Genomic DNA, 13,085 nt, shown 5'->3' on the forward strand with positions numbered 1-13,085 from the left:
TTTAAGCATGGATGCCAACATGTTTTTTTTTCCTCATAGCACCTCACGTTCCTTTATCCACGCCTACTCATTGCACTCTTAAAGAGGGTTATTATTTCAAGACCAATTCCCATCATACCATTCAGCTTCTTCATCGATATTTCTATCTTGGTCAGGGTCACCCACCCTATCATTGGCTCCCACACTTCGACTTTCTCAGAGGTCAAACATTTCAGCTCCATACTGCTTAAATACTTCATAGCCTAGCCGTTCTGTATAGCATGGAGGGGCCAGGTAGACCCATTTCTTACAGACGTATCTTCTAGCCAGCAGTACTAAGTAAAATAGCAGCAAAAGCTGTTTCTTGTAGGGGGCGAGTTCAGCATCATATTCGCATTCCTCCGGGGCACCAGAAAACAAGTGGAAGGCCTACCCCGACTTCTTGATGCATCATCATCTTTAATGACTTACCCACAACTTGCCAGAAGGGTTGTATATTAGGGCAGTGCACACAAATGTATATGTCATCTACCTAAAGCCAACATTAAGGAAAAAAGTTTAAGCATGAAATGAGAATAGTAGAATAAAAGAGAACATTGTTTAGCCCTCATTATTTGTAATAAAAACCTAACTGTGACTTGGATTACATTTCCTGTGTTTGAATGAACAACTGCGAAATTTAAAAGTGTGTTTCCTCTTGAAACCTTGGAACAAAGCTATATGGCATCAAGTGTGGCCATTGGCCATCCTTCTGACACCGTGGAGGCAGAGGTAATTACCTCTGCCACCTTAGCCAGACTACCGCCCACCATATTTACAGATCTGTGCTGGACCTGCAGAGATCTCTGTGCCTTCAAAAGAAGACAAGGAAAGTTTGCTGTGCGCCCACCCTGTTGAATGTGGCTGCTCAAAATACTTCTTTGTTTGTCAAAAACAGTTTCTCTAAGTGGGTGTTTAATTTTGTAAATCAAAGTAATAATGAGTAGAACACCCTGGTAGTTTTCATCTAGACTATGGGGAGCAATTTTAATATTTTTCTGTTCAGGATCTCCAGCCTATCCCTGGCGGTTCTGAACCGAAACAAATACATCAGACCATCCACTTTGAATAGGTCGGATAGTCTTATGTAGATACACTAACAGTCCCCAGTCCATGTAAGGTTTTCTCTAACTTTGCCAGTGGGAGCACAACCATCAAAAACATGGTGGTGAGCAGATACTAAACAGAGTAGGCAGACTATCAGTTTGGCAGATAGGGTACTCCCCAAACTCTGAATGATGCCTATAGTCTTTCATTTGGTGCACATGTGCAGTGCCTCTGCCTGTACACGATATTCCAAGTTACTGATCAGAAATGTAGCTACTTAGAAGCACAAAGCTGGTCATCGAGTGCCTTTAAAAGACACTGTTTTGCAAGGAGGCATGCCATATTCTTTTTAAGTAGCTACTTTATGGAGTAGCTCGGCTCAACTTTATTTCCTCCCCTCACTTTACCTCCTTTCACCTTGTTTTGGTTACAATATTTCTTCATGCCTGGAAAAAGGTAAAGGGAGTTGTTTAAATTCCCGGTTTTTATTTATTTATATAATTTTGTTTTATTTTATTTCCATGGATAACGATGGCGGTATGAATGAGAGATGTGTTCCTAACATCTATGCTACAGTGTGGATTTGTGTTATTGATATTGGATAAATTACAATAATTTCAACAAAATTGATCCGATACAGATCACAGGATGGTTTTCAAACCTTTGACCTGATACTGAACCTTTGACATATGTACACATTTAAAAACAGTTGTTAGTGAGATCACAATAAAGTGGCTCCTATTGGTTGTGGCTAGGTCCGAGCGATATTTAAATGACACTGGTATAATTTGCATAATTTTAGGAATCCTGTGTTCCAATTGCCACGCAAATGTTCCCAATTTATTACTTCACATAATTACGCCGTAATTCGAAGGAAAATGATAGCATGGGAACAACGCCACAAACAGACTGTGCGTGACTGTATTCTGTTTTTCCCGCTTTTTATCTCTCGCCTACGCAGTGCGCATGCGCTGTATAGGCAAAATTACCTTTAGCAATCACTTTGGCGACTCACTTGTGGGAGCGCTCGGCGCCATATGGTAGCAATTATCGCTCCTGGTGCTGCTCGCTCTTGCAAGTGAAACGCTTTCACTTTTGCAGCCACTTTTTTATCCAGCACTCCCCTCACTTGTGTTTTTTGTATTGGAGACTCCTGCCGCCACTTGCTTTTCTTCAGGAGGTGCTTGCGCTTCTAGTCGGTAGTGAGCCTGTACGGTGTCACTTAATGTATTATCTGTGTTGGAAGTCCAGCTTCTTGTGGTAGCGTTTGTTACGTGATGTCTAGAAGAAGCCGCACGCCGAAAGAGTACTGGCAGTCACAAATGTACCGCAGCAGAGCTGTGCTGCTCATTCCTCATCCTTACAGGTAATGTATTCTCCCCCCATCAGTTATTTTTTTTAGCAAGTGTACCTGGATATGGAGCTGCGAGGACCCTCAGTAAAAGGGAGGAGGTGATGGCGTGACTTTACCGATTGTTGGGAGTCGTATCCTTAAAAATTACATCACTTTTAAAATCCTTGGAAACTATTTTAAATTCTCGGTTACAAAAGGAGTATTCCGTGGTCTGGGTGTCATTTATAAATGCTGCAACTTTTTTGGACTGTTCAGCCGTGACCTTGCTGTAAAGGGGCGAGATGAGCAAGACATAACATGTGTGAATGGCCAAGGTTATAGGTCTAAACGCCCATAGGTCTCGCCAATAGGTCTCGCTTTAGGGACCTTATAAGTATTTAGTTATGCAGCACAATATCCTTGGTGCAACAACATCAACTTTTGCATGGCTAAATACTTATAAGGTCCCAAAGTCGAGAACTATTGGCTATGCCAATGCTTGTTTTTTGTTAGTTCACAATGCATCCCCGCGTCAAAATTTGACACAAGGATGCATTTCGTGTTAAAATATAATAATAATTAATGGAATGGCATTTTGTCTAATTCTGTGTAAATTCACATAATTTTCATGAAACTTCGCATAACTTGAGAAAGCAAATTATGCATACTCCGAGCTGTTGCCTCTGACAAGGGGACCGATGTCTTTCAGCTGTTCGAAAAGTATTAGTTTTCAATAACTGTCACGTATCCTTACAACTGTAAAATCCCTTAACCTCAATTTTTTCAAAAAAGTGTTTACACTATTCATTACAGAATTGAGAAATGCATCTCTCGCCATAGAAATATAGCAATGGTGCGTTGAGGGAAGATTTTTTTTTCCAATATCTTCTATAGTTTTACTAAAAAGTATGATTTTTTTATGGCAAATCTTTTATTATAATGAACTATATGGCAAAAGGTGGGATTCATGTACAATAAAGATAGGTTTCCCATTAGAAGATATATACATACATTGATAGTGAGTGACAGTTTCCGATTTCGGTATATGTCATATCACACATTACAGTTAATTGCAGCAAATATGTTCTTACGGCATTTTCTTGACAGCAGATTATTCAGTACAAAAAAATAAAATAATAGTATAGCGTGTAAAAGAAAACAGATCAGCTCATCCGGGAAGAAATGTGCATTGTGTAATTGCTGTGTTCGGGATGTACTTAACAATTGTTAATATTAGTAAGCACAGTAAAAATACAATTGTTATATCAGAGACTTGAATACCACATTGTTGTAATGGCTGAAATATTCCAATAGAAAACCAGATTTCCCTACTGGAAACTATTGTATCAATGCATAGCATTACTATTAGTTTCATCATTTCAGTATCTAAACGCATCTTTCATAGTCAGTTTCTTCTGCATGTACAAATACTTACATTATCAACACACATCACAACCACATGTGTCGCTACACAAAACGAAACACCCATTATATACATTGGAATCACTCATAAACCAGCGATAAAGTTCAGCAAATACCACTAGACTTTCGAGAGCAATTAGTCCCATCAACACCTTTCGAAGGGACGAGCAAAAATATTCGCATTCACTCATAAAAGAATTGATATGAATTATGTCGCAATGTAAGCTTTTTGCATAATGGATTTTCTGTTCCGCCGCCTTCAAGCAGCAGGCCAGTGACAGAAACAGCAAAGTAGATGACATTCGGTTCCTTTCAGACAGTATTTATCAAATCCATCCAGTGTTCATAACAGCGTTGGCGATAGTGGTAATGATAATTAAAACAGCATGTGATATGCTATTTCTATTCCAATGTGCTTCTTATGAATAAATATCCATATTTTAGGCATATGCTTAAATGGCATGGGAGCGAACTTATCATCAGCACCACTTTGTATCTTCACAGCTGCCACGCGAAGGACAGCTCTCGTTTGGAAGAGTAAAATCAACAGTAACGTCGTGTACATTCATTCGAGTCAAGTGCTGCGAGCGTCACACCAGTGGCAAAAACCCAGGTCAGTTTTAGCTCTAGATCCCTAACGTCATGTTTCGGAGCAGCCATTGCTGTGATCGGCTTCCATTGCATTCCTTTATTGTGGGCGCCATTTTCTCATCCTCTGAGGGCTCGTCGAGACACTGGTTGCTGTTGACATGCCTTAATGTAAAACTCTGTAACAATAAGATAGAGTTAGGTAAGTGGTATTTCTATAAAGGGACTATATTAAGTAAAAGGCGATACAATGGCAGAAAGTATAAAAGCTTCATTATTGTTTGGGACAAAACGTACACCAGAGTCACCTAATGTGTCTCTTTTGCTATTATCTTCATCATTTCCTCATTCTTTTTACACTTACATAGTGATACCAAACATTTGCGACTGGCCACACTGAACCTTGTCAAACAAGTACAAATCGGCTGTGGTCGCAAACAATTGTTTTTCAATATCATTGGCAAAACATTTATTGAAAATAAATCAAACAAGCGGTTATTCAGATGACTACTACCTGGTTTCCTTGATTTTCCCAAACTGAAATCACTTTTTAAAATGAGCACCTGTCCCTTTAATGGACATATTTTCTAGTAAAAAAAATCCCAATTGAGAATACAAATAAAGGGATAGAGGTCTCATGTTCCTTGAAGGCCTCCATACCTGTATTCATAGACAACACAGGGAGTCGCAAACTGTCAAATGACTGTGGGCCAGATGTATAGCACACATTTTTTGTGATTCCCTAATTGTGAATCTTTGAGATTCGCAATTAGGGAATCGCAAAACGGCATGCATGAAAGTGTGTAGTACTCTTTCTGCGATTCCTAAGGGGTCGCAAATGACCTACCTCATGAATATTAATGAGGTAGGTCGCAATTTGCGACCCCCTAGGAATCACAAAAATCACAGGGATGATGGCCTGCTGAGATCAGCAGACCACCATGTCTGTGATTGCTTTTAAATAAAGCAATCTTCTTTTTTTTTTTGTAAAGCAGCCCGTTTTCCTTAAAGGAAAACAAGATGCTTTACAAAAAGAAAAATGAAAAGTTGTAGTTTTGTTTTTTAAGAGCAGACATTGGTCCATGGGACATGGACCACTGCCTGTTCTTAAAAATCCTTTTACAAACATTCACACTTACTTGAAGTAGGTGGTAAAATGTGAATCCTTTGCGACTGCATTCACGGCCACAAAACAGTCATGCATACCGTTAGAATTCGCTATTTGGGAGGGACGCCCTAAACACGCCCCTTCCAAATACAGAATTGAAAACCAATTTCACGATTCGGAAACAGGTTACAGAATCGCAAAATTGGGTTTGATGTATCAAAAAAGTACTTTTTTGTGATCGCAAACAGTCCAATTCTGCGAATCGGCCCGTGTGCAGGGAGAAAAATGCTTGATGCATCTGGCCTAAGTTATTTTCATTAGGCATTGCGACACTTTGCAAATGGACTATTTGGGATGTGGCATTCCAATAAAGTGTGCACATTACACATCGCTGGTTCCCACATGGGAATACTAAATCAGGCCCTATGTTTCTTGTAGGAAGAAAATGAAAGCAGGCAAACAGTTGGGACACATTCTGGATATTTTTCACATAGTTTAGTTTAGGTATTTTGTAAAGCACTGTGTTTACCAAAAGGGGTCTCTTGGTGCTGAAAACCAGCTCAGGCCCCAAAGGACACTACAACAAAGAAGGAAATTAAAAAAGGACAACGTCAAATGATGTCTAACAACCATGTCTTCCGCTCATTCTTAAATTTCGGAAGTAGGAAGGCTTTAAAGGTGCCTCAGATGTAGGGCCACAGACTGAAACAAATTCTAATTGGCCCCTTGAATTGTACTCATAGAACACCCTGTCCTCACGAAGATAGTTCTATTAAAATCAGCTTCACAAATCGTTTTGAAAGAAATTATGCAAGAGCCCACCATAGGAAGTTCTTGCCTTCATATTTTGTGGATGAGAATAGATTGCTCCATTAGTTTTAAGGTCTGTTTGCTGTGAACTGAAACAAGAAGTAGATTTCGTTCTCTAATTATTTGACTTAAGTTTAAGGAACCTATTAGGATCCGCGAAGTAATACACAACAAACTGTGGTTCGAAAAGACATAAAGTCAGCTCCCATTATGCGGTACAGTTAGAGAAATTAAACACATTTTTGCAAAATATATTGTCCAAACTTGACTAACACTTTTAGCAGGTAAATTATATAGAATAAAAAAAAAGTATACATAGGTGAAGAATGGAAAGGTAAAAATATGTGATTATACACACTACTAAATAAGCTATGAAAATGTACAAATACATACAGACAGGCAGGTGGAAATGTCTCTGGTAACACCCTCTTAAGGGCCTCACAACCAACAGGAAGTGAATATTAAAGAAAGATCCCATAAACCAGATAAGCCCTGAAGTATACAATGTACCCCTGCTTGAAGGCACCTTTAACGGTGTGGCACCAGAAAACACTGGTGTCTAGAACCATGGTACTCCTTGCCACTTGTGTCCAACACAATATAGTGGTTCCGGTAATAATAGTTATGCCTACTGCCATTTTCAGAGTGTCACCGTAACTAAAACACAATATAAACTCAAAACATTATGCAATCAGCATTGAAAATCTTGCATGATTGTACCATCTTTTATTAACATTCAACCGTATGTGCAGCAATTCTCTGTTAATACTGTCGAAGCAGCCACTGGACCTAGAAACATAGGTCACTGCATCTACACATCCATAGTATCTGCTCGCTCCCGCTCCCCTACACAGCTCTTATATCTGGTCAAGGAGCCTACTCCACTCACTGTCCCACCATGCCTGGAAAACTGGCTTCTCACTCTCCCTCTCTTGTGCCAGAGAGCACATGCCATTTCTGCTGGTCCAAAAGAGACTCCTGCCACGTGGTTTGCCATTAAAAGAAGCAGGGGCTTCTGTCCCAGTGGTGTGACCGATGACTGGTTCCTTCACTGGCCCTCACCAGATGTGTACAAGGGGCAAGAAGGAGCACCACAGATCTCCTTGATTATTAGCCCCGGAGTGCCCTAGCCCTGCCCGGAGAGTTAGTTCTATAACTGCAGGACATGACACTTCCTTTTTTCTACCTACAGCAGTGGGATTAACCAGCAGGTCAAAATGTAGGGGACCAAAACAACACAGTATTCCCTTAACTGGTAGGACATTTTGAGGGGGGATATAGCATTTTGCTCCTAAGAGCATACTGCAAGAGTGTTAATTACATGCCCCCTGGCCTCTAAAACCTTCAGATATTTAGATTGAGCAGTTTTTTTAACTGCTTCCCCTCCGACGAGGGAGCACTCAGGTCCTGCCTTCTACCTCTTAGCTCCTCACTGCCTGCTGATCAAGGCTTCATTTGAGCACCCAGAACCAGCTTCTCTGTCTGGGATCCTGGTAATCTCCTAGGCTCGTTGTTTTCCTTAGTAGCACCCTGTTGCTCTCAAACCAGTTTACAATCACTACCTGAAGTCCCCAGGTCCTACAGGGACCCCAACAAGTAAATCCTTTACTGTTCTCCCAGAGAAAGTGGGAAGAACTGTGCCAATGACCCTAGAAACAATTTCACAGAGCACAAGCCCCTAAAAGTCAAGAGAGCCCTACTACTCCAAGTAGGGGTGCATCCTCAAGGGGTCCCTAAGCCCATACCTTCTGCAAGTTCCAGTTTTTCTCAAAATCCCTTCCTCATGCAAAGGTTTTTGAATAGGGTGGAAAGGTCCAGAAACCCTAATCCATAGATGACCTATCACCACTCCATCCTTGTCCCATCCCTCCTGCACAGCAAGTGGTCAATATTAAGAGCTCCCTGAGAGTATTAAGGTGGCCCTAACTTCCACTACCAAACTGGTTCCTTGTCACCAAAGCATTAAAAGGGCAAACTGGGTGAACAGATTCATGCGCCTGGCTGCATTCCTTGTGTTTGTCTATGAAGAGCATGTCCAGGCTTGTAATTCAGTGTGAATGCAATAAGCATGTGAACATTCTACCCCCTTCCCCTCCCAGTAACATGTTTTATACCCTCCAAATGGGAATATTGTCTAGCAGAGAATGTTGTCTACCTGTCAGAGGGCTGAATAATTAACTTGACCCAGCAGGATAATGAAAGCACAAATCTCATTAGCTACTGATTTGTATAAATACTAGGTGTTAGACCCGGGATCCCTGGTTGGCTGAGGTAGGTACATTAGGCCAAATAGGGACCCCTGTTTCCACATCAAGGAAAGAACGGTCACCTTCTGAGATAGCCCCTGCTCGCCCCCTTGGTAGCTTGGCACGAGCAGCCAGGCTTATCTTCAAGGCAAATGTGTAAAGTATTTGCAACCAAGCTCACAGCAACCCAATGATGACACCACAAATAGACTTCACACGAGTTATATCAGAACAAGTAAAATATTTATATAAAAAGATATACGATAAGACCACACAATATAAATCCAAAATATACATATATATGTGTGTACTATTTCTCATGTACGGTTGTTAGGCTAGCCAGCCCTTGTAAGTTCTTGCGATGTTAATGAGCAGTTCTAAACATTTCACTGTAATCATAATACCATGTTATGCAGTCCGTAATGCTAGAATCCGTCACTTTCGCAATGTAAAAATAATGCAATGCGTAGCACAATAATCAGGCACTTTGCAATGTAAAACTAATGCAATGTGTAACGCAACAATCAGGCACTTTCCAATGTAAGAATAATGCAATGCGTAATACAGCCACCAGGTACGTCGTTATGCAGCAATAAGGCAATGCGTAATACACTAATCAGGTAGTTCGTTATGCAGGAATAATGCAATGCGTAATACGCTAATCAGGTAGTTTGTTATGCAGAAACAATGCCATGCGTCATACACTAATCAGGTAGTTTGTTATGCAAGAATAATGCAATGTGTAATACACTAATCAGGTACTCTGTTAGGCAGAAAGGATGCAATGTGTAATACGACAATCAGGTACTCTGTTATGCAGAAATCAGATAATGAGTAATACACTCTGGCACCGATCACGGTGCCTCAGGCGGTCTCTCTGCCCCTTCTTCTCACTCGCAGTCAGCCTCTGTCAACAGTCGCCCTCAACAGGGGTATGGTGTAACAAAAAGTGCAGCTTCACACTCTGGCCCCGGTGCTGCCACTCCCTTGGCAATACGGGCAGCGATACTAGCTGAAGCAGAGGCTTGCCCTGCCAGAACGAGAGAGAGGCCGAGAGTGTCTCCCTCTGAGCCCGCACCCCGCCCCAGGAGTCGACAGACGTTACCTGGGGGGTGCAAACTCACTCTTCTCTCCTCGCCCAGCAGTTTGGGCTTCCGATGCAATCTTTGTGAATTGTCAACGGAGGAATCGGGCCGGCGGATCAGCTCCTCCGGGGCTGCCGGTCTGGGCCGCTACTACTATGAAGATCTCAGACTGCCACAGGGCACACACACACAGCGTTGCTGAGACTCCCTTGAGCTTCAGGTGCACAATCACCGGGCTCTTCACAAGAAGGTCTCAGGCTGCACGAAGAACACATGCACAGCGTCGCTGGGACTCACTTTAACTCCATGTGCACATTAACAAGGCAATCCTCACGAAGGTCTCACGCTGCACCAAGCACACGCACACAGCGTCGATGAGACTCACGTGGATTCTGGGTGTGACGATAACAAGGCAATCCTCACAAAAGTTTCAGGCTGCACGAAGCACACGCACACAGCGTCGTTGATCCTTGCTTACCTTGCTTAGACTCAGGTGCCACGATCACAGGGCACAACTTACGAGGGTCTCAGGCTGCAACAAGCACACGCACACAACGTCAATGAGACTCTCCTGGAAACCTTTGTGTTCCTGTGTTTCCGCAACAGGAAACCAGCTCAACTCGGCCCTTGGGGATAAGTTACTTCAGGACACAGCACAGCAAAGTCCTTTCAAGCTGGGGGATACAGCACACAGCAAAGTCCCTTTAGCCTTTACTTGCTTAAAACAGCAAACTGCAGGCCAGCCTCAGAACACACAGCAAAAGTCAGTCCTGTCCTTCAGTCTCTTCAGTTATTTCTTCCTTGGCAAAGGTTCCTTTTGACCACAAAGTAGCTCCAGTCTTGTTAAGTCTTGATCAAGCCATTCTCCGAAGTTCATGGGCTTCTGCTCTCATAGTAATACCCCTCAATGGCTTTGAAGTCTTTGTGTTCAGGGGGCACTGACCCCTGTTCAAACCAGTTCTGGGTGCATCCCTGCCAGTGGCACCTTCTTCCTTTGATTAGTGGGGGTCTGGACTCACAATCACTCAGCAGAAGATGGGACAATTGTTTTATAGCAGCAACCCAGGCCTCTTCACCCCTAGGGGCTACTCCTTCCCCTACACTCCAAATGCAGGTCAGCCTGTTGCTGTCTTACCTTCTCCCCTGGGTCAAGACATTCCCCAGATCCTACCGCTTTCCAATCCAGACAGTCAATCCACAACCAGGCAGAGACACACAGAAATTTTAGAGCACAACAACTCGGCCCCTTCTAAAAGAGGGGTTTATAACCACACAATGCAAAAACCACCTTCATAGAAAGATGAGTTATTACATTGTGAGTTTGGGCACACTAAACTTACCTCTCCATCTTAAGCCTTTGGGAAGATAGGCTGGAACATATATTACACAGGCTTCCCATTCTATTCTATGGGCAAGATGGCCTTTCAACAGTGAAAAAGTGAAATGGAGATTATTTCACTGTCAGGACATGGTACACACCTTGGTACAAGTCCTACCTTTCACATGCACTGCACCCTGCCCAGGGGGTACCCTGGACCTACCATAGGGGTGTCTAATGTGCAAAGAAAGGGAAGGGTGAGGTATGGCAAGTGGGTGCACTTGTCAGAACAATCTGACTGTTTAATAAACTGCGTGCAGGCCCTGTAATGGCAGGCCAGAGTTCCCTTTTTAAGGCTACTTGTGTGGGTGGCAGAATTGGTGCTGCAGGCACACTAGCAGCATTTGCATTACCAGCCCTGGCACACATAGTGCACATTACTAGGGACTTTACTAGTAAGGCAAACATACCAATCATGGACAACCAATTACCATTATACTTTACACAGGGAGCACTTGCACTTTGACACTGTTCAGCAGTGGCAAAGTGTCCAAAGCATCTAAGTTGGCAACATCATGTCAGAAAAAAGGTCTATGGGGAAAGCAAAAGGTTTAGGGAACTTTAGCTAAAAAGGGCCACGTTCTACAGTAGGGGTGGGCAAAAGTTGTGGAACTAGACTCTGTGGAATTCTGCGGAGCTACATAAAAACTCTGTGACATTCCAAGGAGTTCCGCAACAAGGGCATATAGGCACATCATGCTCCTTATGCTGTGGTTTGGCTGTGGTAGAGCGTTCTATGCTGAAAAACATTACCACACGGTGCTTCAGAGGGTGCAGCCTCTCAAGTTGATTTTGCTGCCGCTCAAGTGGATTTTCTACTCGAGCAGCAGCCTTCTGGCCACCCACGTTAGAAAAATCTCACCGGATGTCCTAGCGACCAGAAATCGTGCATACAGAATGCCAAATCTTGTTCCCGCTCACCAATTTATGAATCTGGAGCCGCGCACAAGAAAAAATTCCACCACACAGCAATTGGCAGGAAGTTGGCCAGATCTCCACATTACAAAAGTAACTCGGAATCCTGAAAACTCCATCAATTTCGTGAGGGGAACAGAATATTCGGCCCACCCCTAATAAATACAAACAAAGCTCAAAGTAAGGGAAGAATTTCAAATATGGGCACATAATTATTATATTTGCACTTGGGAACTTTGTGAACCAAGGGAAGCACAAGTTAAACTTCTCTCTGTGTCAAGCCAATGCAAAATGTGCATTTTGGTGCAGCTTTCAACTATAGTGGGACTGCAGTAAAGCACTACATACTTAAGCTGTGATTGCGAGTTCGTCAGAATCAACGTGCTATTTATCATACTTCACAAATAACAATACCGCAGCTTTTGTTAATTAAGGATGCAATAAATAACACTTAGCATGACTTTTTTGGGCAAAACATGCAGATTTTGGTGCTTACCAAACCAAAATCCACATGGTATGATACATTTTTAGGAAGGGTGGGATATTTAACACACAGAGTGAGTACTGGGTGAGTCAAATAACACCTAGCCTATAATTCAGACCCCTATGCAAACAGGAGTCTGTGCAATTTCACAAACACCAACCCACTCATAATCCAAGGCTCACCGTAATTAGGATTCCGGCATCTATCACCACATCAAAAACTGGCCATAATAAGAGAATGTACCTGGAGTGGGGAATAACCATAATGACCCAGAATTATTATTATTTTTTTTCAGATGGTTTATCCCTGATTCGGAGAATATTTCCACTCAGAATTCCCACTTGCCCTACACGGGTGAGGCTGCACTGTGTTTCAACCCTCAGGCCTTGTCCTGTGTTGCCTGTGGTTTTGGCACTTCCGCTAAGGCGGAGGAGCATCACCCCACTGCTTTTAAGCAGTGTGTAGAAAGGAAAAATAAAGTGATAATAACTTGCTGGTATTACCTTTTAATTGTTTCCAGCTTATTTGCGGAGGTTGGGCGGGTCTGCTCTACTCTCAGAGCAGGGCAGGGGAGGAGTGGTTTGCACACTCCAAGTGCGCATGAATGCTTGGTTGGCCTTCTTGTGCTGGCCAAAGGTCATGAACCCTTTG

The 13,085-nt window shown here is 42.6% G+C and overlaps 1 protein-coding gene across 3 annotated transcripts in view; it reads right to left on the bottom strand.

Moving 5' to 3' along the window:
* Window positions 1–3,317: 3,317 nt before the first annotated feature.
* The window catches only part of GALNT13 (polypeptide N-acetylgalactosaminyltransferase 13), a 1,001,053-nt gene continuing 991,285 nt past the window's right edge, over window positions 3,318–13,085 (bottom strand). For 2 of the 3 annotated variants that reach the window (XM_078681725.1, XM_078681724.1), the window contains one exon: window positions 4,453–4,587. Coding sequence is in view for 1 of the 3 variants with exons in the window: in XM_078681726.1 (XP_078537852.1) it covers window positions 4,447–4,587 (141 nt within the window). In the remaining 2 variants the exon portion in view is untranslated. Of the gene's footprint in view, window positions 4,588–13,085 lie in introns of all 3 variants that reach the window. The other variant, XM_078681726.1, reaches the window with a different exon arrangement.

Source organism: Lissotriton helveticus, chromosome 3_1 (genome assembly GCF_964261635.1).
Source record: "Lissotriton helveticus chromosome 3_1, aLisHel1.1, whole genome shotgun sequence".
Lineage (NCBI taxonomy): Eukaryota > Metazoa > Chordata > Amphibia > Caudata > Salamandridae > Lissotriton > Lissotriton helveticus.